The sequence below is a fragment of the Gigantopelta aegis genome, chromosome 3, assembly GCF_016097555.1.
Source record: "Gigantopelta aegis isolate Gae_Host chromosome 3, Gae_host_genome, whole genome shotgun sequence".
NCBI lineage: Eukaryota > Metazoa > Mollusca > Gastropoda > Neomphalida > Peltospiridae > Gigantopelta > Gigantopelta aegis.
This window is the reverse complement of record NC_054701.1, coordinates 75388069-75416033: the sequence shown is the minus strand read 5'-3', so window position 1 is coordinate 75416033 and position 27965 is coordinate 75388069. Positions and strand designations below refer to the sequence as shown.

The window sequence follows — 27965 nt, the reverse complement described above, 5'->3', positions numbered from 1 at the left end:
AATAGTGGTATAGTTGATGAATTGTCTTTATATCCAGATCTGTTGTGTGATCCTCTGAGGTGCAGTGGGTTGGAGGGTCAATTGTCATCAGTGGATTCTGTGGGGGTTTTCTTTTTCTTTCTTTCTTTCTATCTCGTTTTCCTTCCTTGCTTTCTTCCTTCCTTCCTTGCTTCCTTTCTTTCTTTCTTTTTTCTTCCTTCTTTTTTCTTTCTTTCTTTCTTTCTTCTTTCTTTTCTTCCTTCTTTCTTTCTTTCTTTCTAATTGACAGCCAGTGTCTCAAGACTTGTAACTGAAAGGCTGTTTATTTATAGTTCTATGTGAAAGTACATTTTTGCTAGTGCAAAGACCACAGAGGACCACCTAGGATCACCTAATCCATGGTATATACTATCCTGTTTGTGAGATGATGCATACATTGTATAAAAGATCCTTTGCTGCCAATCAAAAAGAGTAGCCCACGAAGAGGTGGCAGTGGGTTTGATCTTTCAATACTTGTGTGGTCCTTAAGTTTCCTCTCACAGTGTCAAAGTACTGAAAAACCATAATATGTTAGACATCGAATAACCATAGTTTAAGGTGTGGTCTAAAATGTGTGCAGAGATAGCATTAAATGTAATCTTTTCCTTTACATTCCGATCTGCATGCATACATTTCACACAAGTTTGGGACATAGCTCGGTGGTAAAGCATTTATCTGATGTACAATTTATCTAAGATCGATCCATGTTGGTCGATACCTGTTAGTAGATACCTGTTAGTAGTTACCTGTTAGTAGTTGATCAATTGTAGGGGCAGGATGTAACCCAATGGAAAACCGTTTACCTGATGTTCAGTTGCTCTAGGATTGATTCCCATCGGTGGCCCATTATGCTATTTCTTGCTCTAGCCAATGCACCATGACTCGTATGTGCTATCCTGTCTGTGGGATGGTGCATATAAAAGATCCCTTGCTACTAATGGAAATATGTAGTGGGTTTCCACTCTATATGTCAAAATTACCAAATGTTTGACATCCAATAGCCGATGATTAATAAATCAATGTGTTCTAGGGGTGTTGTTAAACAAAACAAACTTTGATCAATTGTATTTTGTAATCTTGAAGATAATATTGTATATGTATCTATAGTTCATCATTGGTTCAGAGTCATTTTGGGTGGATTGTAGTGTACACCAAGGTCACATACAATGTATTCATACAGTCGACAAGGTCACATACAATGTATTCATACAGTCGACACGGTCACATACAATGTATTCATACAGTCGACAGTAAAACCCGTCTAAACCAAACACTGTTAGGACCAAGTAAAAGTTTCAGTTTTAATGCTAATAAAGTGAAAACTTCTCAAAAGTTTTTAACTTTTAAGAATATGACAGAATTAGCTTGGTAACCAGTTTCATCACAACATACCTAACAACTCTATTGTGTAATCTTTCTTCTCATTTATGGGCCATCCGGTAGGTCCGACTTCACAAGTTTTGGCCTTTTATAATGGGCATTCCTTCCCCGCAGTTGTCTATTAACTATTGTATTATGATCTTCCCAAAGTGGGTTTTACAGCCTCCGTAAGTTTACAACTGTCATAAGTAATAACTCACATTGTCCAAGTTGTTAAGCCATAAGTGGTTAATATATTTATATGCATGTGCATTATTTATGGGTTGAAATTTAAAAGTGTTAAGTTTCTTTGAAGTGGAATTTTCATGTGAAGTAAGATAGAGCTACATCGTATAACATCGTATAACATGATTATTACCTTAGTAAACTGTGATCATTGCACTAGAATGAATAAATGAATTAATGCATAAAAGAAAGAAAGAAAGAATGAAATGTTTTATTTAACAGAGTCAAAACATTGTAATTACGGTTATATGGTGTTGGATATATTGTTAAGGACCATAGAAATAGAGAAGAAACCTGCTGCCTCCACTCCATGAGCTACTCTTTGATTAGCAGCAGAGGATCTTACATAATATGCATCATCCCCCAGACTTTACCTCTAGACTACATTCGACCCCGCTACATCCTACCACTTGAATGAATGAAGGAATGATGAATGAAGGAATGAATGAAAAAAAAGAAGAAAGAAATGTTTTATTTAATGATGCACTCCACACATTTTATTTACGGTTATATGGCATCGGACATATGGTTAAGGACCACACAGATATTGAGAGAGGAAACCCGCTGTCGCCACTTCACGAGCTAATCTTTTCGATTAGCAGCAAGGGATCTTTTATATGCACTATCCCACAGACAGGGTGGTACATACCACGGCATTTGATATACCAGTCGTGGTGCACTGGCTGGAACGAGAAATAGCCCATTGGGCCCATCGGCAGGGATCGATCCCACACTGACCGCACATCGAGCCAGTGCTGTACCACTGAGCTACGTCACACCCTCTGAATGATTGAATGAATGAATGATGAATAAATCAGTGAATGATGAATGAATGAATGGTCTTACATATGAATTAGTCCTCTTTAATGAATGGAGCATTCTTCAGTACACATATTATAACTCATTTAATTCAATCGAACCTGTCTTTGTTGAGAATTTATGAGAACTTGGTGTTGCATTCTCATGAATATATAGTGACCAGGAATATTAGGTGATCTTCGTGGGTCCCTTTGTCGTTCGTTCGTGTCTTGCGGTTAGCATCAAACCTAAACATGTTGTGTTTGTTAACGTTGTGTGAGCTTCAGTTTGCTCATGAATATAGCTTTGGTGTAGTGGAGGTGAGGAGAAATTTTCATTTATGGTGAATGGCACGTCTCCTGGTCGAGTAAGAATGTCATTCATGGACATGACAAACACACTGACATGTTTATTTCCACCGTTCTCCCGCTTCTACGGAACTGATATATGCAGAATGTGACAAGGCACATGCTGTAATACACGACAGCTTTTTTTTTTTTTTTTTTTTTTTTTTTTTTTTTTTTTTTTTTTTTTTTTTTTTTTTTTTTTTTTAAGAAAAGGACACAAGTTTGAGATCTGTGTTTTTTTAAATTATATTTAAATACACTGTATATAAATAAGTCAACGTTGTGAATTTTATTATTTATTTTTACTTTTTGCATCTCAAGAGTGAAGAAAGTTTGTTTTGTTTAACAACACCACTATCATCAGCTATTAAATCTTTTAAATGTCAAACATTTGGTAATTCTGACATATAGTCTAGGAGAAGAGACCTTCATTTTTCCATGAGTAACAAGGGATCTGTTATATGCACGATTCCACAGACAGGATAGCACATACCATGGCCTTTGATATACCAGTTGTGGTACACTGGCTGGAATGACAAAATATACTTTTTAAGCACTTTTTTCATTGCTATTTATTTCCTTTCTCTATCGGGGTGAATTTTCCCTGTCACAACCAGTCCCCATGATAGGTATATACCAAAAGCCATGGTATGTGCTGTGCTTTCTATGGGAAAATGCATATAAAAGATCCCTTGCTGATAATGTAAAAAATGTAGCAGGTTTTCTCTTGAAGAGTATATGTCAGAATTTTCAAATGTTTGACATCCAATAGCCGATGATTAGAAATCCATGTGCTCTAGTGGTGTTGTTAAAAAAAATTCACATATTTAAACAAAATTATCACACAAATACAAACATTGATTCTAAATAGAAATTAACTTCTAGTTACCCCGGTATTATTTATGTGCTTAAAAATGTTCTTATTTTATTACATTGGCTGATAAACACTTTTTTTTATTGCTGTTGTTTTCCTGTTGAGGTGGAATATTCTTCTCTATCTATCTTTTGACCAAGTATTGAAATAGCCATGTGTTAAGATGGTTGTAGTTTAAAAATGTGCTGAGGTGTCATTAAACAAATACTCTTTTCCTTTCTGTATCTGTTTTTATTTATTTATTTATTTATTTATTTATTTTTATTTTTTTTGGCGGGGGGGGGGGGGGGGGGGGTTTCCACCTTTATGTTGCTGAAGAAATCTTTCTTTTCATATGTAAATACATCAGTACACATGAACTGAATAATAAAGTTTAAAAGAAAAATAAGTTCGTGTTTTCATCGTTAGTTGGAACTATGCAGGGTTCAGAATATGTCAGCACTAACGTAATATTATTAAGTACAACTATTCGAAGCTGTTTAAGCCTGTGAATTTGAAATAAGTCAAGTACCAATTGTTACAGGGGTAATTACCCAGATGGGAGTATTTGTACCAAATACCATCTTTTATAAAACTGCTGTGCACTGTGGGATTTCCACATATGAGGTAAGTTTATGTGCCTTGCAGCCACTTTATGCCTACATCTGCTAGTTATTTGTTCATACAAATTGTGACAAATTTTTAGATTAATTTTGTAAATATTTCAAATATGCCCCTTGATCTGTTTAGTATGTTGTGTAGATTTTTAATTTAATGCTTGGTATTTCTCACAGATATATAATGCCTTTACCAAGGCATGGGAATTAAAGACACACCTGTACATGCAGCATTATATGCCCTGTCTATCCATTTATCTCTCTATTCTTCCATCCATCCATCCATCTAAACATCCTTCCATCCATTCTTCCATCCATCCACCCACCCATCCATCCATCCATCCATTCATCCATCCATCCATCCATCCATCTATCCATCCACCCTCCCATCCATCCATCCATCCATCCATCCATCCATCCATCCATCCATCCATCTATCCATCCATCCATCCATCCACCCACGATAACCAACCCACTTAAGACAAATGGGTAGGTAATAAAGGTGACAATTTGAACATATATGTATTTTGTCTTAGTTTGTTTCCACTATTCAAAAAGGTGTTTAGTTTAGGGTCCCTCTTTATATTTTATATGGATATATAGAAAATAATACATGAGTGACTGTTAGTTACCATTTATCTCACAACGAGTTGTTTTAAAATGTATCTATTGAGGGAAAGTGAGTTTGATACATTTTTAAACAATGGGTTGTGAGATAAATGGTATCTAACAGACACGAATGTATTATTCTATGTCTTACATATCCTCAAAAATCAGGTTTAAAGCAAATTTTAACATCTTTATGGCTAAAAGATATTTACAACCCTTGTACTTGTAGCTGATTACAGGTCATACAGCCCTGATCATGTATTATGGTTTTGTTGTTCAGATTTCCCATCAGTATAAGAACAATAAACACCATTTCATATAAAAAAAACCCGACTTCTTCTATCATTACTCAGTTCAAGGCATTATGTTCTGATTTTCAGTTGTTTTTTGAAATTCTGTCCTTCATTTACGTTACTTATTTCAACTTAAGATCGCCCATTGTGGACTTGATATGTTTTACATACAAAACATAAAAAAAAACCTCTTGCAGAAAATTACTAAAATGGATTTATTGTTTTTTGCATCAACTCTTTGTATGTCTTGTATATAGAGGTTATTACGCTTATGTTTTTCAGTATGGTGAGTGGAGTGTCACCCTAGTACATTTGCTTAAATGTCAATAAACCTAGTGCTGTGACCTTGATTAATTTACATCTAATTTGCAAAGTTATCAACTTCTTAAAGTATGTGATCTGAAAAATATTACATACTTTGATTGCACTGAAAATGTAAGATATTATATGATAAATATATATATATGACCATTATCATCACATTTACCAAAGATCAAAGCATGTGGAACAATACCCAACAGGTAATAAAGAGGAATTGTGTTTGCAGGTGAGAGTCTGTACAAGCGGACGTCCCCTCCGCACCACGATGACCGTGAGTCGCCGAGCAAGGAGCTGCCATCGAAACTGCTCAAGCTGGAGAGACTGAAGGAGCGGCAGGATCTGCCCCAGACTCTCAACTTCGACAAGGACCACGCCGACAAGTACAGCTCAAAGAAGACCTGCACAGCAGGCACGCAGACGTAAGTACTGGAAACATGGATATTTTACACTGTTTACATTAATTTTAGTCGTTGATATTTTACACTGGTTAGTCCAGGAGTTAGATCTAAATAAAGCTGTAGTCTGGAAGATGATGAGGTGTCCAATCCATCAAGGCTTGAGACAATCTGAGTGGCCCATGAAGACTCCCCATCATACCACATTCCAGCTACATGTATGGTGATGACAGAGAACTGGAAAAGACAGATCATATCATCCTGCAGAAGAAGAAGAAGAAGAAGAAGGTTTATAAGAAGGGCAAGCACCCATGGCAAGCAAATCAAGAATAATGTTAGGAAGCGTCTTTGATGGCCCTGTAGCAAACAGTTTAATGAACATCACTGAGAAATTTTTGATGATGATTTGGATCCAATTGCAGTTGTGTCTCCAGCATCTAAAGGATAAAAGAATGCTTGTTACGTATAGTAAGCAAAATGTTTGCAAGTTAATGGTTTCGATCTACAGGGAAACTTATGTTTTACATGTTACTGTTAATAATATAGTCAAACCTTTCTTAAGCAGCCACAAGATGGTCCCTTAAGACAGAATGCAATTAATACAGGTTAATTAATATTATATTAGATGAATCTGAATAATGGTAAAGTAGCTAGATAATACAGACAACCACTGGAACAAATTTGACAGTATTTGCTTCTACCATTTAAAGATGAATTTATTTACTTACACTATAAATGTGTGTTATTATTAATTATTCCATTAATGGAATTTTCATAATATCAATCTTTTAACCAATTCCATACAACTACTAGTATTTCTTTGACCGTTTTGCACGCTTTTCAGAATCATCTGTCTTTTCCACTCATCTCACTGCCATGCTTATTTTCATGCCAGCACAATCACATACACACAGTGTTGTGAGAGTATATACACAAAACTGTGAATGAAAATATTATCTTATCTCCCTGACATTCTATAGCAATGCAATCCTCCTGATAGAAAATAAAACATATATGTATATATATATATATATATGTGTGTGTATATATATATATATACATACTTTTGGGAGGCAGTTCTTCCATCTCGGTGGCGCGGTGCCCCAGACAGTTGTTTGGGATTCCAGCCAAAGTCAAGTGCACCTAGATGTGAGGATCTGCCGTGGTATAGAGGCAGGTTACAATCTCCGGCTGGAACAATGTGGGAGGCAGCTGTGTGTGCCAATGACTTCTTCAACTGTCTTGTATGTCAGGGGGACCGATTTAGCTCCGTGGTGGCAGCAAGAGCACCAGCTTGGGATGTCAGAGGTTGTAGGATCTATAGCTCTCAGTGGATCAGCTGGTTGCTGTGATATTTAAGCAGGTTACCTGCAAGAAGATTATATACATATACATGTATTAGATGAAACCCATGCCATGCAAAGGGAAGTTTAGATGGGATGTGGTGGCCTTACAGTGGGTTATTCCCCAAAACTGTCATTAACTGTCAAAGATGGCTGCTTCCATTGCAGTTGTATTTATGAAATTCATCTTTGTATGCAGTAATTGGCATAATGTGTAGTCGACTGGCATTGGAAAAGTACAAAAAAGGTGGTTAGCAGTATGAGTCAAAAAAGGATAAGTGGTCAGAATGTTCAGAAAGTGTTAAAACGGCCTTGTATATTATGGTGTATATGTGGGAGGCATCTGTACCAATGACTTATCGTCGGTCCTCTGTCAGTAGGTTTTAGTTAGCTCAGCAGTATTGAAGTCTACCTTCAGTGCAAGACACACCCACCACCACCACCACCACCACCACCAACACCACCACCACCACCACCACCACCACCACCACCACCATAATAGGGATACATAACAAGGGTTGTTTATGTCTAAAGAAGCTATTTCTACCCCACAAAGCGATCTCAGTGCTAAGATCACCTTAAGTGACTTAACACTTTAGGTGATCTTAGTGTTACGATCGCTTTGTGGAATGGGGCCCTGGCTCCATATTCATAAACATACTTAAGTCAATGTATGATACTTATCTATGTACTTTAAGTATGTATTTAGGTATCATACATTGACTTAAGTACGTTTATGAATACGGAGCCTGGACTCAGTCACTGGTTTTCTACAGTGAGGATGTGTCTGAACCTTTTAAGTATATAGACATGTTAATAGGCTCACAGGTGCCATTCCCAGAAGCTATTGCACCAGTTAATCTGCCAGCCAGTCTGGCACCCAAACACATCGGCAACCAATCAATTAATCATCAGTTAGCCAGTTTATCGATTTATTTACCTTTTGGCATTTATATTTACACCCACTGAAGTTTCAAAGTCTTGGGTTAAGCTTCCAAGTTGTGCTGATAAATATGCCCAAGGAAAGAACACAGCTGATGTACCAAATAACTTCTTCGGTAATAATGGAGCTGGATTTAGATTGGTGCTAGAGCACCAGGTTCAGGTACAAGAGGCCAATCCCTACACAGTGATCTGCTAGATGCTGTGTTGTATGTGCAGGGAGTTAGTGTTGGGATTCAGGTGGGATTTAGATTGGCGCTAGAGCACCAGGTTCAGGTACAAGAGGCCAATCCCTACACAGTGATCTGCTAGATGCTGTGTTATATGTGCAGGGAGTTAGTGTTGGGATTCAGGTGGGATTTAGATTGGTGCTAGAGCACCAGGTTCAGGTACAAGAGGCCAATCCCTACACAGTGATCTGCTAGATGCTGTGTTATATGTGCAGGGAGTTAGTATATAGGTGGGATATAGACTATACAAATCACTCTCAATGGACTCACTATTTCCCCCTGTCCCAACTATTGCCCCATATTTAACTGGAAGACCAACGGCTGTGATATGTATTGTTCTGTCAATGGAAAAGTGCATAGAAAAGGTAACTTTCTGGGGTGGGGTGGGGTGGGGGTTAAGGAGTAACCTGTGTTGCAGTATTTTCTCTTGACCAAATAGCCAAAGTTTAAAACATTCTTTTTCTTTGTCATCAAAAGATAATTGGGTCCATGACATGAAGATAAACATGTTCATTTGACCCCTTTCCTTGTACAAAATCCTGGATCCGCCCCTGACTAGGAAAGGAATATTTGGTAATGGTTCCTCGGCACATTTTAAACTGTGGTTGTTTGGTGCCTAACTGTTAACCCAGCCTAACATATGGTTACTTCAACATTTACATGTAGTTGAGAGAAAAAGGAAACCCACTACCATTGCATAGCCTATGCCATAGGCTATACCTACCAAATAAGCAGAAAGAGATCTTTCATGTGCATTCTACCATAGACAGGATAGTACATTCCACAGTTTTTGATATGCCAGTCGTGGGGCAATGGTTTGTCTAGATCTAGTGTCACAGAATTTTACATGTTCCAATATTCACTCATTAAATGACTGTAGACATTGAAAAGTGCCAGCAACTAGGAGAGTGGGAAATTGATTCACCTTTTAACAGGGGGCACCAGTGCATATTATGACTATCTCAGGTTCAGAGTTAGGGGGAAGGTGTGATTTTGGGGGGTTTAGACCCACATTGGGTGGAGACATACTTCCCCAGAAAATGTATTGTAGGTGGTGAAATTTGCTTGACCAGGGTTGGGGTTGAACCTCTGAAAACCATCTGTGCACATGTATCTGCCCCTCCAACACATTTCTAAAAGCCCATGACAGTGTTTTAAGGTGTTATCAACAAACATTCCTTTCCTTTTTTGTGTTGTAAACAACTTTGCCCTTGATGGAAGAGAAAAACGTTATCGTTTGCAGCAACACTTGACAAAAATTTGACAAAATCTAATTATTATGGCTGTTTCTAGGTGCTGTTGATCCCCAGTGTATATATAAAAAAAGAAGATCTATTAGTATTTAATTGTTGTGCATTATACACGTTCATAAAGATTATTTTTAGGTTTAATGTATCTAGTTATTAATGTGTGGCCTGGAGCAATGGAATGCTAGAATCGTGCATGCATGACATCTCGTAGTGAGAGTGCAGTGACAACATTAAGGTGGGGTTCTTTAATAAACTCTTTGATATGTAATGAATCTTTCCAGATTCCCCCCTTATTTTAATAGTTTCTCTATCTCAAGACTAATTTTTGGTTCTTCTTTTTCATGCTTTTTGTAATTTTGGTTTAAAGGTTAATTTTTTAACACGCAGATTTATAATATCTGTATCTGTTTGTGCAAGATACTGTGCACACGTTTTTGCTTAAAGGTAAACTTTCAGGGAGTATTTTGTTTTCAAACATTTTGACCAGCGATATTTATAGTCAATTGAAAATTGATTGCCAACTACTGTTTGACATTTTAAAATTGTGTAGCAATCTCTGAAACTTGTGTAGCGAATCGTGACGTGATTCTGAATAAAATGTTACCTGACTTTATAACAAAATGTATTAACTGTGAGTTATATATAGTTTAAATGTATTTTACTGTTATATACTTTGTATTCCCATTAACGAGTATGGGTGTTTAATTCCTACTTTTGTTTTTATATACATGTAAGTGCTGCAAAGCTTCTTACAAAATATACCTACACTGAGTGTTCCAAACGTTTATCCAAAAACAAGGACACCTTAATGTTCACTTCCTTCCACCCATGCACCTCTTGTCTTATGGTAAACATAATGTGTCATTAAACAAACATTCCTTTCCTTTCTTCCATGCCTGTGATTGCCCTTTGATTCTTGAAACAGTTCTTAAATTAGGTGCGGAATAGGGAGGCCATGGGGGGCCATACCCTCCACCCCACTATTTACTGTTATTATGCTCACAAAGCTGTAAATGCCATATTTTAACACCTAAACTTATAAAACAATTTTGGTGAAGCATGTCTCTGAATCTCCCCCTCTCTCACCCCTCAGATTTTTATCCCCCAGACCATCATACTGACAGTGGACCCCGTCTTTTTAAATACACACTGCAGGCCCTGAGGACCACTCACACAGTGAATGAGTGTACTATAACTTATTCTGAAACGGACTTTAAGTATGTGCTAACAATTGTACACGGGGCAGTAAACTTGAAATAATAAGTGAATGAGTCATTCAGTATTAACTTTATGTGCCTTGGAATCTCTCAGAAACTGTTTGTCGGAGCCTCTGAAATATGCAAACCTGTTCTCGTTTACGAGATACAAGATAATACGCTGTGGCGACCACTACCGTTACTTCCACTATCTGACATGGCTGTGCACACAACAGTTTAACACCATCGTTAATTCGCATTATGTCGACTCATAAGTGAAAACATCAAATAAACGTTGTTGTGTGGGCTAACGCAGAAAAAGCCCACACATGTAGCTGCATCTATCACTTCTTTTTTTCTTCTTTTTTTACAATCCTTTTTATACAGAAAATTACCACAGTAATTAAATTAGTTGTGTCTTTTCATCTTTGATATTTTCAAGTAATATAGTCAGTCTTTCCAAGCTGCAGTGTCTAGTAGCTTAAGCAGCCACCTGTCTGTGTGGACCACTCAATTATACTCCTAAATCATGTTGTGAAATACAAACTGATGTGTATACTAAACAACAAAAGAAAAACGTTAAAGTTGGGGGTTGTTTTTGAAACTCACAATACATTAAAAAAAACCCACCATTAAAATGTTCTGAAAATGTGTTTCTGAGCATCTTTATTTCGCATTCCAGCCAGTGCACTACGACTGGTACATCAAAGGCCGTGGTATGTGCTATCCTGTATGGGATGGTGCATATAAAAGATCCCTTGCTGCTAATCGAAAAGAGTAGCCCATGAAGTGGCGACAGCGGGTTTCCTCCCTCAATATCTGTGTGGTTCTTAACCATATGTGACATAATGTCCGACGCCATATAACCGTAAATAAAATGTGTTGAGTGCGTCGTTAAATAAAACGTTTCCTTCCTTTATTTCAAAATTTCTTGAAAGAATGCTCTTATACCTCCTCACCCCTCCAAATCTCGCTCCCTTTCGGACCTTAGCTCATATTTGCTTTCAGCAAACTCAAATTGCCCTTTTTAGAATTTTGTGACCACTTATGAATCCTCCCCAGGACACCACTAGGACACATTGCTATATTAATCATCAGCTATTGGATATCAAACATTTGGTAATTTTGACATATAGTCTTAAAGAGGAAACCCACTACATAGTAGCAAGGGATCTTTTATATGTACCATTCCACAGACAAGATGGCACATACCATGGCCTTTGATATACCAGTCATGGTGCACTGGCTAAAACCAGAAATAGCCCAATGGGCCACCAACAGGGATTGATCCCAAACTAACCGTCAGGCAAACACTTTACCACTTGATTACATCCCACCCACTTCTAAACTAAAAACGCACCTTTTCAAATTTTTATGGGGGAAGCTACGACCAAAAATGCTTGCTAAGTACAGTCTTGCCTTTGTTTATTAGTAGAGTGATTTATAACTAGGTTGATTCAAGGGCATTAATTCCATATATCTTTTGAGCACATATTTCACTCCTTTTTTTTCTGTGGTGACATTTTATTTCCATGAGATCAAAGTGATGGACAGGTAGTGTAGGTGCGAAAGAGAAAAGTGTCATTGAATGACATATCTATGAAGCCACACCCACCATTTGTCATGTGGTTAATATACATCTCGGCAAAATGGTTCATGTGGAAGTGTATGCTTTTTTTTCTGTGTCATGTCAATTTTTATGTGTTTGCACCACATTTTCAGATTTTCTCCCATTATACACGAAGGTCAAATCAGTTTACCACTGATAAATAGATTTGGGTGGGGGTTATAAATAAGATGTATAATGATTAATATGGAAATAGACGGCTGCAAGCTACTTACAGATAGGTGGGGATGGGTCTAAAAAGTTTATTTTGTTTGACGACTCCACTAAGGCACTGATTTTCAATCATCGGCTATTGGATGTTAAACATTTGGTAATTTGACATATAGTCTTAGAGAGGAAACCCGCTAAATTTTTTCCATTAGTAGCAAGGGATCTTTTATACGCACTATCCCACAGAGAGGATAGCACATACCAGGGCCTTTGATATACCAGTCATGGTGTACTGGCTGGAAGGAGAAATAGCCCAATGGGCCCACCAACGGGGATCGGGGATGGGTAGAGACATGTTGCCTTGTTAAAGCTTTTCAGTCAAGAGGCTCTTCAGAATAAGAGAAATTCTGGATATTTAAAACTGAATTTTTCTATCATTTTAATGCTTAAGGTAAATAAATGTGGGGGAGTATAATCCGCCAGCCCCAACTAGCCATGATGGTTTCAATTTCTGTTACAATCAGTTCAGTTCTCCAAGACTGGTACATCAAAGGTTATGGTATATACTGTCCTGTTTAAGAGAAAATGCTGCATATAAAAGATCTCTTGCTGCTTTAATGGTAGGAGTAGCCTGTGTAGCAGCTTTGGGTTTCTTCTCTATTTTCTTGACCAAATTTTTAAATAACCATTTATGTTAGACAAACCAAATAGCCAAAAATCAAAATGTGCTGAGGTCTGCATGGTTAAACAACATAGTCCTTACTTTTCCTAATATACATGTAGTACAAATAGAGGTTATATATATATATATATATGTTACTATTGTCCAAAGCATGGAATATAATACAAACTGATGCTCAACTGATGTGCATCCATCCATGGAGGGGCGGGGCGTAGCTTATTTGTACAGCGCTCACCTGATGGGTCAGTGGACCCATTGGGCTATTTCTTGTTCCAGCCAGTGCTCCACAACTGGTATAACAAAGGCTGTGGTATGTACTATACTTTCTGTGGGATGGTGCATATAAAAGATGCCTTGCTGCTAATCAAAAAGAGTAACCCATGAAGTGGCGACAGCGGGTTTCCTCCCTCAATGTCTGTGTGGTCCTCATGCAAACATGTTCAACGCCATATAACCGTAAATAAAATGTGTTGAGTACGTCATTAAATAAAGTATTTTCTTTCTTCCATCCCTGGATGTGGATCGATCCTGCCAGTGGACCCATCTGGGATATTTCTCATTCCAGCCTGTGCACCACGCACTGGTATATCAAAGGTCGTGGTATGTGCTACCCTGTCTGTGGGATGGTGCATATAAAAGATCCCTTGCTACTAATGGAAAAATGTAGCAGGTTTCCTAAGACTATGTCAAAATTACCAAATATTTGACATCCAGTAGCCAGTGATTAGTAAGTCAATGTACTCTAGTGGTGTTGTTAAATAAAACAAACTTTAACTTGATCTTCCTCTGATATATGGTAGACTTTTCAACGCCGAGTGATCCCACACAGAATCTTTACATTTATGAGAATTGATTACAAGTGTAGAAAAACATTTGTAGGTGGGGAAAAAGTAACACTTTAAAGGCAACCAACGTGAAGAATATTTACACTTGGCATGAGTCATTTAGAAACCTGTACTGAAAACAGATCCGTGATGATTTTTGGAACTCTTCACAAAGTCTGAAAAAAAGGCACAAATGGTGCAGTGTTACATTATTCTAAACCCTTTGCTACTGGGATGCAAATACAGTACATACAGTCCAGCCCGCTTAAACAGACTCCTCTATTAAGCAAGTGGGATGTAGCCTAGTGATAAAGTGTTTGCCTGATGTTAAAGTTAAAAAAAAAAATTGTTTAACGACACCACTAGAGCGCATTAATTTTATTAATCATCCGCTGTTGGATATTAAACATTTGGTAATTTTGGCATATAATCTTAAACCCGCTACAATTTTCCATTAGTAGCAAGGATCTTTTATATACACCATCCATTGGACAAGATAGCACATACCGTGGCCTTTGATATACCAGTTGTGATGCACTGGCTGGAACGACAAATAGATCTTGTCTGATGTATGATTGATCAAGGTTCGTTCCATGTCTGTGGGTCAGTGCTTCACAGTTGGTATATCAAAGGCTGTGATATGTGCTATGCTGTCTGTAGGATGTTGCATATAAAAGAACCCTTTATGCCTATGGGGAAAATATAATGTTTTTTTCTTTTACGGTTACATGTCACAATTAGTCAGTGTCCGACGTCCAATAGCCAGTGCTCAATGAATCCATGTGCTTTAGTGATGTTGTTAAACAAAACAAGCTTTAAATTTTTAACACATTCTAATTCATTTATGTGTAATATGAGGTAGTACAAATCTACCTGTATTAAGAAGTCATCTAATATTTTGATAATGGTATGTAGCTCCCTGGTAGAGTGTGATTGCCTAAGGTGGACTCTGGTTTGTTTTACCCCATCCCAAACAGTAAAGTACTCCATGACTGGTACATCAAAGGCAGTGGTATGTACTATCATGTCTATTAACATTTCATAGCATGATGGCATGTGGTACTCCATCAATTTCATTGTGTTGTGGACGTGACAGCTCGCTGCATGTCACTGTTAATTTGACATCAGAAAAAGTCTCAATCGTGACGTCTTTCCAGTACAGACACAAAAAGCTGGGTGGTATACCGTATATACCGTTCAGTATCGATGTTATGTCAATACTGATTTACCGTACCGAGCAAAATACAGAAATTTCAGTATTGAAAAATATTTCCCGGAAAGCACTAATAATATATCTGACAAATGGGTTGGTATAAATCAGACGAGAGCCTTGTGTATGGAATTTTAATTGTATTTAGATGAAATTAGCGGGTGAGCCATAACACAGGCATGCATTTAAAGCCGAGTAGTTGAGTGCATCGTTAAATAAAACATTTCCTCTTAAAGTCGAGTATACTGAAAAAGCTCTTGATGTCGGTATCGTGTCAATACAAATACCATACCAATACCGAGGTAAATCACCCCAAAAATACCGATATCGATACTGAACCTCAAATTTCAATACCGTCCAGCTCTGTTTATAAGTGCTTATAAAAGATCACTCGCTGCTGTATTGGTAGGAGTAACCTATGTAGCAGTTAGAAGTTATCTTCTCTTACTGTTTCTCAACCAAGTGTCAAAATTATCATGTTACACACTAAACAGGGCTAGCTCTGGCACTTGCCATATTCATCGCTTGCAAATTTTAAAAACAATTGGCAAATTTTATGTAATAATTGATGTTTTATATAAAAAAAACACCTGGATTTGTGTAATTTTTGAAGTTTAATAGATAATTTAGCGAAATGTTTTGCTTACCCAAAGTTAGCCAAGCTAAATACCCATAGTTTAAAATGTTTTACATTGTCATTAAAGAAATATTCCTTTCCTTTCCTTTATTTTTCCGTATTCGTTAACATTATATAATACAAATTAACCTGTATTAAGCAACTGTTTAAGTGCCTGCAGGAATTTATCTAGGGGGTTAGACTGTGTCGAGCGAAGTTTCTAGAGAAGGGTCAAGTCGGGCTTTCCAGGAAAATATATTTTAAAAAAATATATATTCACTAGACCAAGGGGAGGTTTTGACCCTTAAAACCTCCCTCTACACAGACACACCTGAACTAATTACCACCATGCTCACTTTAGAAATATAGTAAATAAATATAGATAAAATAAGATAAGATAAAATCTATTGCATTTAAATATTCCACATGGGAACAGAGTGCACAAAATAACATTAAAAAGTTCCAGTATCAACAAACAGTTAATGACTGTAGTTTTATATACATATATACATATACATGTATATCACTACTACAATCTAGTCATTATATTCTAAAACCAACTTGCAAATAACATCTATGCTGGCTGGGTCTAGCTTTGGTTCCTCCCCCACCCCCTGCACACACGCCTGGTCTGGGCCCGTGCTTATAAAACTTAAAGTCTAGACTTTAATAAAGTCCAGACTTTAATGTAATGCTATTTGAATGGTGTTGCCATGATGTTAAAGTCTGGTCTTTATTAAAGTCTAGACTTTAAGGTTTATAAGCACGGGGCCTGTTTAACAGTGGTTTGACTGTGTATACTCTTTGGAAGAAAGATCAAAGAAACATGAAGAAACATTTTTTAGACATCTGCCACAAAATAGAGGCATCCGTTTTTGTTTTTTTTTCCCTCTCCTTGCTTTTGCTAGGTGTTACATACATGCACTGTGCTGCCTGATTCTTTTGTGTGGGTGTTGAGTAACAGGGAGCATCCAGTCTGGTTGTGAAAAACAACAGCATAGTTATGACAGTTATGATAATTGCAATGATCATCACAAAGCTACATGTAACTGCCTGTTGTGTATTATTTACCAGTACCAAGTGCAGAGAGGTGGACAAATATAGAAACAACAAGTAGGCGTACCTGAAATTGTGCAGGGGGGGGGTCTAGTTCATGGTGACCAATGTTTTTAAGAGGGGTTGGGTGATGCATGCTCCCTCATTTTAAAAAAAAGATAAAATTTGTTTGGAGCAGGTGGGTTTCAACCCCCAAAACACTTCTCTGCATACACATACTTGAACTAATTATCACTATACTCAGCTTACAAATAAATTAGATAAAATATGTGTAGATTTTTAAAAACGTTTTGTTGAAAGAAAGAAATGTTTTAGTTAACAATGCACTCAACACATTTTATTTACGGTTATATGGCGTCAGACATATGGTTAAGGACCACACAGATTTTGAGAGGAAACCCGATGTCGCCACTACATGGGCTACTCTTCCGATTAGCAGCAAGGGATCTTTTATTTGCGCTTCCCACAGGCAGGATAGCACAAACCATGGCCTTTGTTGAACCAGTTATGGATCACTGGTCAGTGCAAGTGGTTTATACTGAGCACTCACTCTGGGTTTGGAGTCGGTATCTGGATTTAAAATCCCATGCCTCGACTGGGATTCGAACCCAGTACCTACCAGCCTGTAGACCGATGGCCTGCCACGACGCCACCGAGGCCGGTGCACGTTTTGTTGAGGTAGAGTGCTTGCTTGAAGTGCTTGTGTCATAGGATTGACCTGGCCACCTCAGTGGACCCATTCTCTGATTGTTTTGTTTTTTTCCATCCCAACCAGTACACAAAGACTGGTATATCAAAGGCCATGGTATGTGCTATCCTGTGTGGGATCATGCATATAAAAGATACTTTGTTACTAATGGGAAAATGTAGGTTTCCTTTCTAAGACTATATGTCAGAATTACCAAATGGTTGACATCCAATAGCCAATGATTAATAAATCAGTGTGTTGTTAAACAAAAACAAACAAACAAAACCTTTACATATTTTATGGAAACCAAGGAGGTTAAGCGGCTATTATGAATTTTTTTTTTTAAAGCTCATAATTTTATTATCAAATTCAACATGTGAATTTAAACTTTGTTTTGTTTAAGAACACCACTAGAGCACATTGATTTATTAATCATCAGCTACTGGATGTCAAACATATGGTCATGTTGACACAGTCATAGAGAGGAAACCTGCTACATTTTTCCATTAGTAGCAAGGGATATTTTATATGCACCATCCCACAGACAGGATAGCACATACCACGACCTTTGATATACCAGTCGTGGTGCACTGGCTATATCATGAATTTAAGCAAGAAGCTGTGAGTTATATTTTCATCTCAGTTCCACAGTTCAGTATTTATTCATATGAGCTTAAAAAAAACCCCATCATAAAACATGATAACTTTTCTAAGGGTTTGTGATAAGATTTTATGATTAAACACAGTTTTGTTGGGCCTGTCAAACTAGCAAATCTAAACAATCTGCAACAGTTTTATGATATTGTAAAACGATATGCATTCTAGGGGATCAACTTAAGTATCATGAGGTTTTTCTATGCCAAGCATTGATACCTGGAAACGCCATCTCACGGATTAGCACATGGCGGAACATCAAAAGGAATTTCACAATGGAGGGTCTGTGTGATGGTGCTAAGGCAGGTAATATATGGTGATGGAACTTACACAGATTATCACAGGGTTCAAGCAGATGAACTCGGATGTTAATAGTGTCACGAATACAGCCTTGTTAAAGGTCTGAACCACAGGGACCTGTAGCGAGCTTTACATCTTTATGGCACTTTAGGAAATCTTATACAGTATAATTGAAAAAGCAAGGGTCCAACAAAATGACACCGCGCCATAATTTCTGTAACATCGGATGTAAAAAAAAAAATGACGTAAAGGATCATGTAAATTTTAATGAATTATGTAAAATAAATAAGTTTTGTTTCAAAAAATAAAAACTTAAATGTGGATTCTGCTTGGAGGATTCCCACTTCATTTTTCATTTAACAGCAAGGGATCTTTTATATGCACTTTATTACAGAGAGGGCAGCACTTGCCATGGCCTTTACTATACCAGTTGTGGTGCACTGGTTGGGATAGGGGATACAAACAATAAGAGATTGAGTTCACCAAGGGGATTCAATCCTATGACCAAAGCACCTCAGTTGTGGTGCACTGGTTGGGATAGGGGATACAAACAATAAGAGATTGACTTCACCAAGGGGATTCAATCCTATGACCACAGCACCTCAGTTGACATTTGGGGTTGGAATGTAGCCCAGTGATCAAGTGTTTCCCTGATACGCAGTTGGTCTAGGATTGATCCCCATCTGCATGTGGGCCCATTGGGCTATTTCTTGTTCCAGCCAGTGCACCACGACTGGTACATAAAAAGCTGTGGTATGTGCTATCCTGTATGTGGGACGGTGCATATATAAAAGATCTCTTGCTACTAATGGAAAAAAGTAGTGGGTTTACTCTTTAAGACTATATGTCGAAATTATCAAATGTTTGACATCCAGTAGCCGATGATTAATAAATTAATGTGCTCTAGTAGTGTCATTAAACAAAAACAAAACAAAATTATCTTTTAACTTTTTATTGCAGACAGGACAGCATATACCACAGCCTTTGATATATGAGTCATGGTGCATATAAAAGGTCCCTTGCTACTAAATGAAAAATGTAGCTATACCAGTTGTTAAAAAAACATTAAGAGAATGAGTTTACCATTGGGGTTCAGTCCTATGACCAAGGAAGGAAGGAAGGAAATGTTTTATTTAACAACGCACTCAACACATTTTATTTACGGTTATATGGCATCGAACATAATAGTTAAAGACCACACAGATATTGAGAGAGGAAACCCGCCATCACCACTTCATGGGCTACTCTTTTTCGATTAGCAGCAAGGGATCTTTTATATGCACCATCCCACAGACAGGATAGTACATACCACAGCCTTTGTTACACCAGTTGTGGAACGAGAAATAGCCCAATGGGTTCACCGATGAGGATCGATCCTAGATCAACCGCACATCAAGCGAATGCTTTACCACTGGGCTAGGTTCCGCCCCTATGACCAAAGCCCCTCAGCTGACATTTTGACAGCAGATATACTGGTCTAGTGAGTGCTCCACTGACCGAGTTAGATCACACTCCTGTTAGCTATAGTCTGTACATACACTGTTGGTTATCACAAACACTCAGCCTAGTTTATTTTCCATACATTCCACCCCAGCACTCCACCCCATTGGCTATCAGCTGGTATATCTTGACACAGTTGTGTGCAGGAACGAGCACAACCAACATTCTTGGCCTGTAATATTTCACAAGTGGGTAATTCTGTCACTTCACATTTTAGTCCCATGTTTGTGAGGTCACAACCCCAGCTGGTGAGTCACTCGTTGTACTGGAGTGACCCACCACACTGTCAAATTCAGTGAAAGGCAAAGTACTTTTTTCGCTTTTTTTTCTTTTCGCTTTTTTTATTCCTTTTAACTCTTTTTTTTTATTTTTTAATGTTTAATTTTTTGGTCTTCACATTGTGCAAAACCGAAAAGCGTTTTCATTTTATTACATAGAACATGTTAACTGTTGAACTGTGGTCAGAATGATGCTTTGTGAAGGGGGAAAAAAAGAATTTAGTGTACCATAGCCTAATTTATCCTGCCAGCCTTAGCGACTATAATAGAAAGTTGGCTTACTAATGTGTATGATATTTTGGGGTATAATTAAAGAACCTGTGAGGTGAACTTTCTGTCTCATGGTCGGTCAGTTTGGGGTTAAGGGTTGATCCAGAATTGATTACATGAGAAGGGGTGGAGGGGGAGGCACTGTAATTATAAAAGTTATAAAAGCAAGGAACCTTTTATATGCACCATGACTGATATATCAAAGGCTGTGGTAAATGCTGTCCTGTCTGCAATAAAAAGTTAAAAGCTAATGTTTGTTTTCTTTTGTTTAACAACACCACTAGAGCACATTGATTTATTAATCATCGGCTAATGGATGTCAAACATTTGCTAATTTTGATTATAGTCTTAGAGGGGAAACCTGCTACATTTTTCCATTAGTAGCAAGGGATCTTTTATATGCACCATGGTGCCTTCTTAACACAGGTTTGACTGTACTTGTTTTTAAAAAAAATTCTATTTTGTGAGTGGTGGATAAATAATAGTTCGAAATTGGACCTAGAAAAAGCTTTATCTACTCCTTGGCTTAGGTAAATAAAAAGGAATTTCTCCCACCTCCCCCTCTGTTATTAATCTGGATCAGCACTAGATGTTTTAGCTGTTTGTCAGCATAAAGGAATGTTTTTGCATCATTAATATTGTACGTGAAATAAACCTTGGATTATAGTATAGTGAAACCAAGCAAAAACCGGATCCTCTGTCAACTGGAATTGCCTTAGAACAAGATGTTTTTCATGGTCCTTTTTTAAATACGAGTGCAGGATAGAACCTCTCTAAACCAGATACCCTTTTAACATGACTTTTTTCTTGGTCCTGTGAGACTCCGGTTTTCGGGAGGTTACACTGTATTTGATTCATTTAAATAAAATCCCTTGCTTGCAGCCATGTCTCGCTTCTCTTTAAAATGTTTTTATAAGCCCACTATAGAGGTATATTTTATTGTTAATGTTAATGTATATATCTGAGATATGGAAAAGAGTTAAGAGATCAATGAATGTAGAAACCATAAGCTGTACTTTTAGTCTGTGATTATTACTTGTAAAGAGTATGGATCAGTGTTAACAACAGAGGTACATGTAGATTACATTGTCAGTATTAGTCATTCCTCGTTGCGTTAGTGCAAAGGGAGAATGCATTAGTGCTAAGGTAAATACGTTTTCTATATCAGACCCATAGAAACCTGGATGGGGGTGGGTTTATTTCGAGTGTGGTGTAGGGGAAAGAGAATGACTTAAATCGGAGAGAAGTCTAATTTCTTGGATCATTTTTCCAAAACCGTCCTCAATAGCTTAGGTATTTGCCATTATTAGCCTGTAATCCAGGTGTGCTAATATACTAGATATTTTGTCCATGTGTTATGTGCATGTTATTGATCTTAAATTAAAAATAAAATTAAAAATATACTATAGTGTATACAACTTATGCTAGATCTTATACATGTATGTTCAGGTGCTTGTGTAGGTGCATTGTTTCGGGGGTTGGGGGGGGGGGGGGGGGGGGAGAGAGACCAAAAAAACAACAACACTCAAGCAAATTTTCTTTATTTCCAGGGAACACAACACTACTATAAACTTTGCTCACCTAGTCCCCACCCTGCTAAATTTCCTGCACACAAACCTGCTTCAGACACATATTTATTTCATATAATTAGCAGCTGGGTGTTTTACAAAAATGTTTCCATGAATAATACAGCACATACCATGGTATTTGATGATAACAACAGTCATAGATTACAGTCATGATAAGGGAATTGCATTTTAATCTGTGATCAATAATACATGTATATTATTGTTTTATTACATTGTTGTTGTTATTATTATTAAACAGGGGCACATTTCTTTGTTTCCTAGCTTTAATGGTGACAATTACAATTGTGTATTATTGTTACTATTATTAAACTGGAATACATTTCTTCATTTCCAGACAATTCACTAGCTTTAATGGTGACATTTACAATTGTATATTATTGTTTTGTTATGTTATTGTTATTATTATTATTATTATTATTATTAAAACAGAATACATTTCTTCATTTCCAGACAATTCACTAGCTTTAATGGTGACAACTACAACTACAGCAACCCAGTCTCCAGTGACGCTTACAGCTCGTGGCATGGGTTACCTCCCCTCCCACCACCTCCACCATTTCCTAGTCAGACCTCCAGCCCGAGCCGAGACATCGACGTGGCATCACCTGGAGTGCAGAACGTGCCACTGAACTTGTCGCGGACCAGCAACGGGTCGTTACGATCCCCGAACCCTGTGCGGCCCTCGGTGATCACGACATCGCCAGGGTCCTTACAGAACGGTAACTCCACGAGGTATCTGCCCCGCAGTCCCAGCTCCAGTCCCAGCGAGCTGTCGCCCACGGCCAGTCATCCCGAAATACCAGCAGGTAAAGTAGTAGTGGTATTTATTTGTAATTTTATTTATTTATTATTATTAATATTATTTTTATTTTTTTTATTATTGTTATCATTATGTTTTTTTTTATTATTTGGTTTATTCATTCATTCATTCATTCAACCAACCAACCAACCAACCAACCAACCAACCAACCAACCAACCAACCAACCAACCAACCAACCATGCAGTCATCATTCATTTTTATTTATTGATTTAATCAGTTATTTATTTATTTATTATTTATATTTATTTATATATTTATTTATTATTTATATTTATTTATTTATTTATTTATTTATTTATTTAATCATATATTTTTCGATTGAAGACCCTCTTTGGAACCACACTGGGTATTCATCGGGTATATTAAGCTTGAAAGGCAGGTGTGCGCCCAGAACATTGTGTTGGAACATTAATTTTATATGAACATAAAAACAAACCCAGTCTGATGAAATGTCCTTTGTACTACATGTAGATAGGAAAATCTCACCAGTGTTATTATTGTTAATATTAATTTGTATGTTCGTCTTGACTTACAGTTATCAATGACCCGGCCATAGAGGAGCACTTCAGAAGATCACTGGGCAAGAACTATGCAGAGAAGATCCCAGCCAAGCCACCATCCATTGCCATTGTGAAAGAAAATGTTTCCATCACAGGTAAGTCAAATATCCAGGGACGCAGCTGGGGGTGGGGGAAGAGGACAGCTGCCCCACTAAAACAAAAATCTGATAAAAGTAATAGAAACTTTTAAAAAATCCTAGTCTTAACCATTTGAAGGGTTTTAGGTAAGCTCTTTTGTTCCAAGAATTCATCTGCCCACCCATCCTACCCCCATTGCCAACAAAAAAAATCCTAGCTAAGGCCCTGATATCATACTATAAAATTTACTGCTACTGATTAAAGCTTGGGTCTGAAGTATGAATAAATATGAAAATGTTCAGTAATGTGTGCATTGCAAGAATCTAAAGAGTAAACCAGACCGATTAATCAGGGGTGAAAAACTTCTGACTTTTCTTCAGTTTCAGATTTTAGTGCCACCCAAACACTGTCAGTCCCTGTTCTTTGATAGAAAGTTCATCCTACTTTTCAAACCCTGCAAATATCCATTGATACTATGTAGTAAATATGTGTCCTGTATAGCATTACATGTACTTGTCAATCCTGGTACATCTGGTTGAGATAAAGAATCTGCACTGTGCCACATATATTAATAGTTGATATATAAAATTGTATTAAATGACATTTTCTAATTTAAATGTATATATCTATATAGAGAGATATTTGTGGTGTTTTTTCTCATGAAAATTCATTGAATGAACTCTTAACTTTTTATTTTGTTTGTTAGGTTCTGTTGACGATCATTTCGCCAAGTCTCTGGGAGACACCACATGGACAGCCATCAAGGCCAAATCAGATCCCATCAAAGATATGTTTTCTGGGTCAGTGGACGACCATTTCGCGAAGGCCCTGGGGGACACATGGCTGCGAATCAAGGCTGAGAAAGAGACTGGCTGCCTCAGCTCGAACTGTTCCTCCCCCTCGGGCTCCCCCCAGCACTCGTCAGCCCTGACAACGTAACATAAACGATTCCACACAATCTGTGATACATCTTCATCGTTCTTGAACAGTCCACGTTTTAATCCGACCTGTGCAATTCACTGGAGACTACCATATGTCATACTGAACAAGAACCTCGTGGAGTGCATTGTAATGCTAAACTAGTGACTATTTGTAGTTTGAGGTACTGGTATACCATGTGTACGTGTGATGTACATGTGATGGCATACATGTACAATAAATACTGTATGCCACACGTGGTATGATGGTGTATGTTGCCACATATGGTAGTTAAACAAGTGGAGGAGACTAGATATTGATGTACCAGTATCTGCAGGATGTGGTAGGTTCCATGAACGTGTACTACGGTACTGAACGTGTACTACATGTGGTACCGTACACGTACAATAAACACTGTATGTTTACACATAGTATACTGTATGATGCTACACATGGTAGTTAAACTTCAGTGGAGACTAGATATTGCTGTAGCAGTATCTGCAGGATGTGGTAGCTAGGCCACAGGAACATGTGTGCTACATGTGGTAACTTTGTGTGTATTAAACATGATATGCAACACTTAGTATGCTTCATGATGCTACACATTGTAATTCATTGAAGAATTCATTGGAGATTGTGTAATGCTGCACTAGTACCTCATTGTATATGGTATGTCACATGATGATATATATATTACATGCCACACATGGTGTGCATGGAAAACAGTTAATGGTGTGCATGGAAAACAGTTAATGGTATCCAGAAACATAGTGGTGTCATTCATGGGAGACAACTCTAGTACAGTGTATTGTTTTGTACACTAGTGAGTTACTGGTCTTGGTTACGCAGTGTCTTGTACTGTATCGTACACATTTACAAGCATAGTCACCAGTATTGTATGATTTTTTTTTTTTTAATTCAGGTTGTTGTATGTAGAATCAAGTGTTAGAATGTTGGGGTTACATTTCATTAAATGGCCTCAGAAACTCCAGTCAGTGTATCACAGTCTTCTCTGTATATTATCATAATGATGATGTATGTATGATCATGTAAATATGTTATACAGAGCAAAAGAAATAAGGGAACACTTGGTAGTATAGACCAAATTTAATTTACGATTACCATCATAAAGTTTATATTAATTACAAAGATAATATGACAGATTTAAAAAAATAAAAAATGTATATGTAGGATTGAATGTCAGTAATGTCAGATTAACTTCCATTAACACTAAACATGGTTGATTTCCTGACACTATGGATCATGGTTTTAGTTGCAGTCACTCTGTGTTATTAAACATCCAATAGCCGATGATTCATAAATCAATGTGCTCTAGTGGTATCGTTAAACAAAACAAACTTTTTTTTTTTTTTTTTTTTTTTTTTATCTTTGCTGTTAGTGTTGGTGTGATCCCTTATTTCTTTTCATAAGTATTTTATAGTCATTATCTGTGCTGTGAATTTGTAGTAACCTAAATTATTTCTTAGTTAGTTTGGTATATATTCAAAGACAATCATATTCCCTTCCTTTCTTGTGACAAGAAGTGCAAAGAGTATGTTAACAAAACATTTTAAACACTACACAGGAAACAAATTGTGAACTTCCTTCAGATAGGAACGGTTTTGTTGTGCTAACTGATATTTGTATATGTTTGGAATTAAAAAGTAAGCTTTAATTACTATGTTATATCTGAGTAATGATATTCAGTAGAATCTCGTTGGATTAAACTCCGAAGGGTCGAATACACCACAACACTCCAATCAAGAAGTCCCAAGTTACACTTGCACAGTGTGGACCGAATGGTTAGGTCAAACTACCCAATGGGATTAACATTTTCTCGAGCAACGACAGGGTTCGAGCCAACGGGATTCAAATGTATATGTACTGTCTTAAAGACAGATGTATATTTTGTAGTTAAACGGACAATGATCTAAGTCAGCCAAGATTTTCTCAGGTGTTTTCAAAACAAAGAAGCTAAATATCGACAGTTGGTACATTTTAATGTGCTATAATTTATATGTGATTGATTATAGCATGCAAAATACAAATATATAAACATAGGTTTTAAAATTCTGTTGCTTGTTTACTAATTTAGTCTACAAACTTAAATATATTTATAACAGTTGTATAAGTCCTAGCTTTTCCTGATGAACAATTAAATACTTTTTAAATATTCATAAAACATCAAAGTAATTATATTTGACACATACATATTTGACAGTGTTTATATCTTAAAGGATATTTGTATATTTGGGGTTTTTGACATGGGTTTTGTGTGTGTTTTTTCAATTCATAAATGATCAAATTGAGCTAAAATAAAAAAGGAAAAATGTCACATTTTGAAACAACTTGTAAAGAATACCAGTTTCAGTTTATGGAGTGATCTAAAAATTAGCCATGACAGAACATTAAATGAACTCACACAACTTTTGTATACTTTTAGTATTTAAAGCAATGTATTCATTTAGAGTCAGTTATGTATTGCAATAATAACTATGCTTTGGTCATTCAAACCTTAATTTCACAGTTCACATCAAAGTTCACATTATACATGTTTTTCACCATCTATCATAAAATACTGAAATTCACTTCAAATTTACACTGTACAATGCTTTTCGTCATCAATATATATACCGGGGTATATATATATACACACACACACACACACACATTTGTATGTAGTTCATGTCAAATTTTACATTGTCATTGTTTTACTTCATCTAAATTACTCTGATATATAGTCCACATAAAGTTTGTTGTATAATTTTAATTATGAATTTAAATTTCAATATTGCTTATATGTGCTGTTACATAAATCTTTATTAAAATTACAATGCATTGTTATGTTTGTGTTACATTTATGAGTTAATGTGTAAAAAGACATTTGATAAAAGCAACAAATACTCTTTTTTTTAGTTTACTTTATAAAGAGAAATGTTAATTGAATAAAGCCAGATTTGCAATGCTGTATTTTATTGGTCACTGCATATCCATTCAACTGAATGGGTTTTTTTTCTAGTTTCAGCCATTGCACCACCACTGGTCAAAAGCTGTGGTATGTGCTTTCCTGTCTTGGAAAGTGCATATAAAAGATCCTTTGCTGCTTAAAGAATAAATGCAGCAGGTTTCCTCTGAGACTATATGTCAGAATTACCAAATGTTTGACATCCAATAGCCAATTAATTAATCAATGTGCTCTAGTGGTGTTGTTAAAAAAAAAACTTTAACAAACTTTTTGGGGGTTACTACATATATCAAATTAATGACATATTACCAAGTGTATAAAAATATTTATTACATCACTGTTGTATACAGTTTTTATCAACT

At 36.8% G+C, this 27965-nt stretch overlaps 1 protein-coding gene across 2 annotated transcripts in view; it reads left to right on the top strand.

Moving 5' to 3' along the window:
• LOC121369087 (transcription cofactor vestigial-like protein 4) overlaps nt 1–27482 on the top strand; it is a 70109-nt gene extending 42627 nt beyond the window's left edge. For both annotated transcript variants that reach the window (XM_041493933.1, XM_041493932.1), the window contains exons 2-5: nt 5688–5880; nt 22712–23067; nt 23618–23737; nt 24427–27482. In XM_041493933.1, the coding sequence (XP_041349867.1) occupies nt 5688–5880; nt 22712–23067; nt 23618–23737; nt 24427–24659 (902 nt within the window). In that variant the 3' untranslated portion in view covers nt 24660–27482. The remainder of the gene's footprint in view (nt 1–5687; nt 5881–22711; nt 23068–23617; nt 23738–24426) is intronic.
• Nucleotides 27483–27965: the final 483 nt, after the last annotated feature.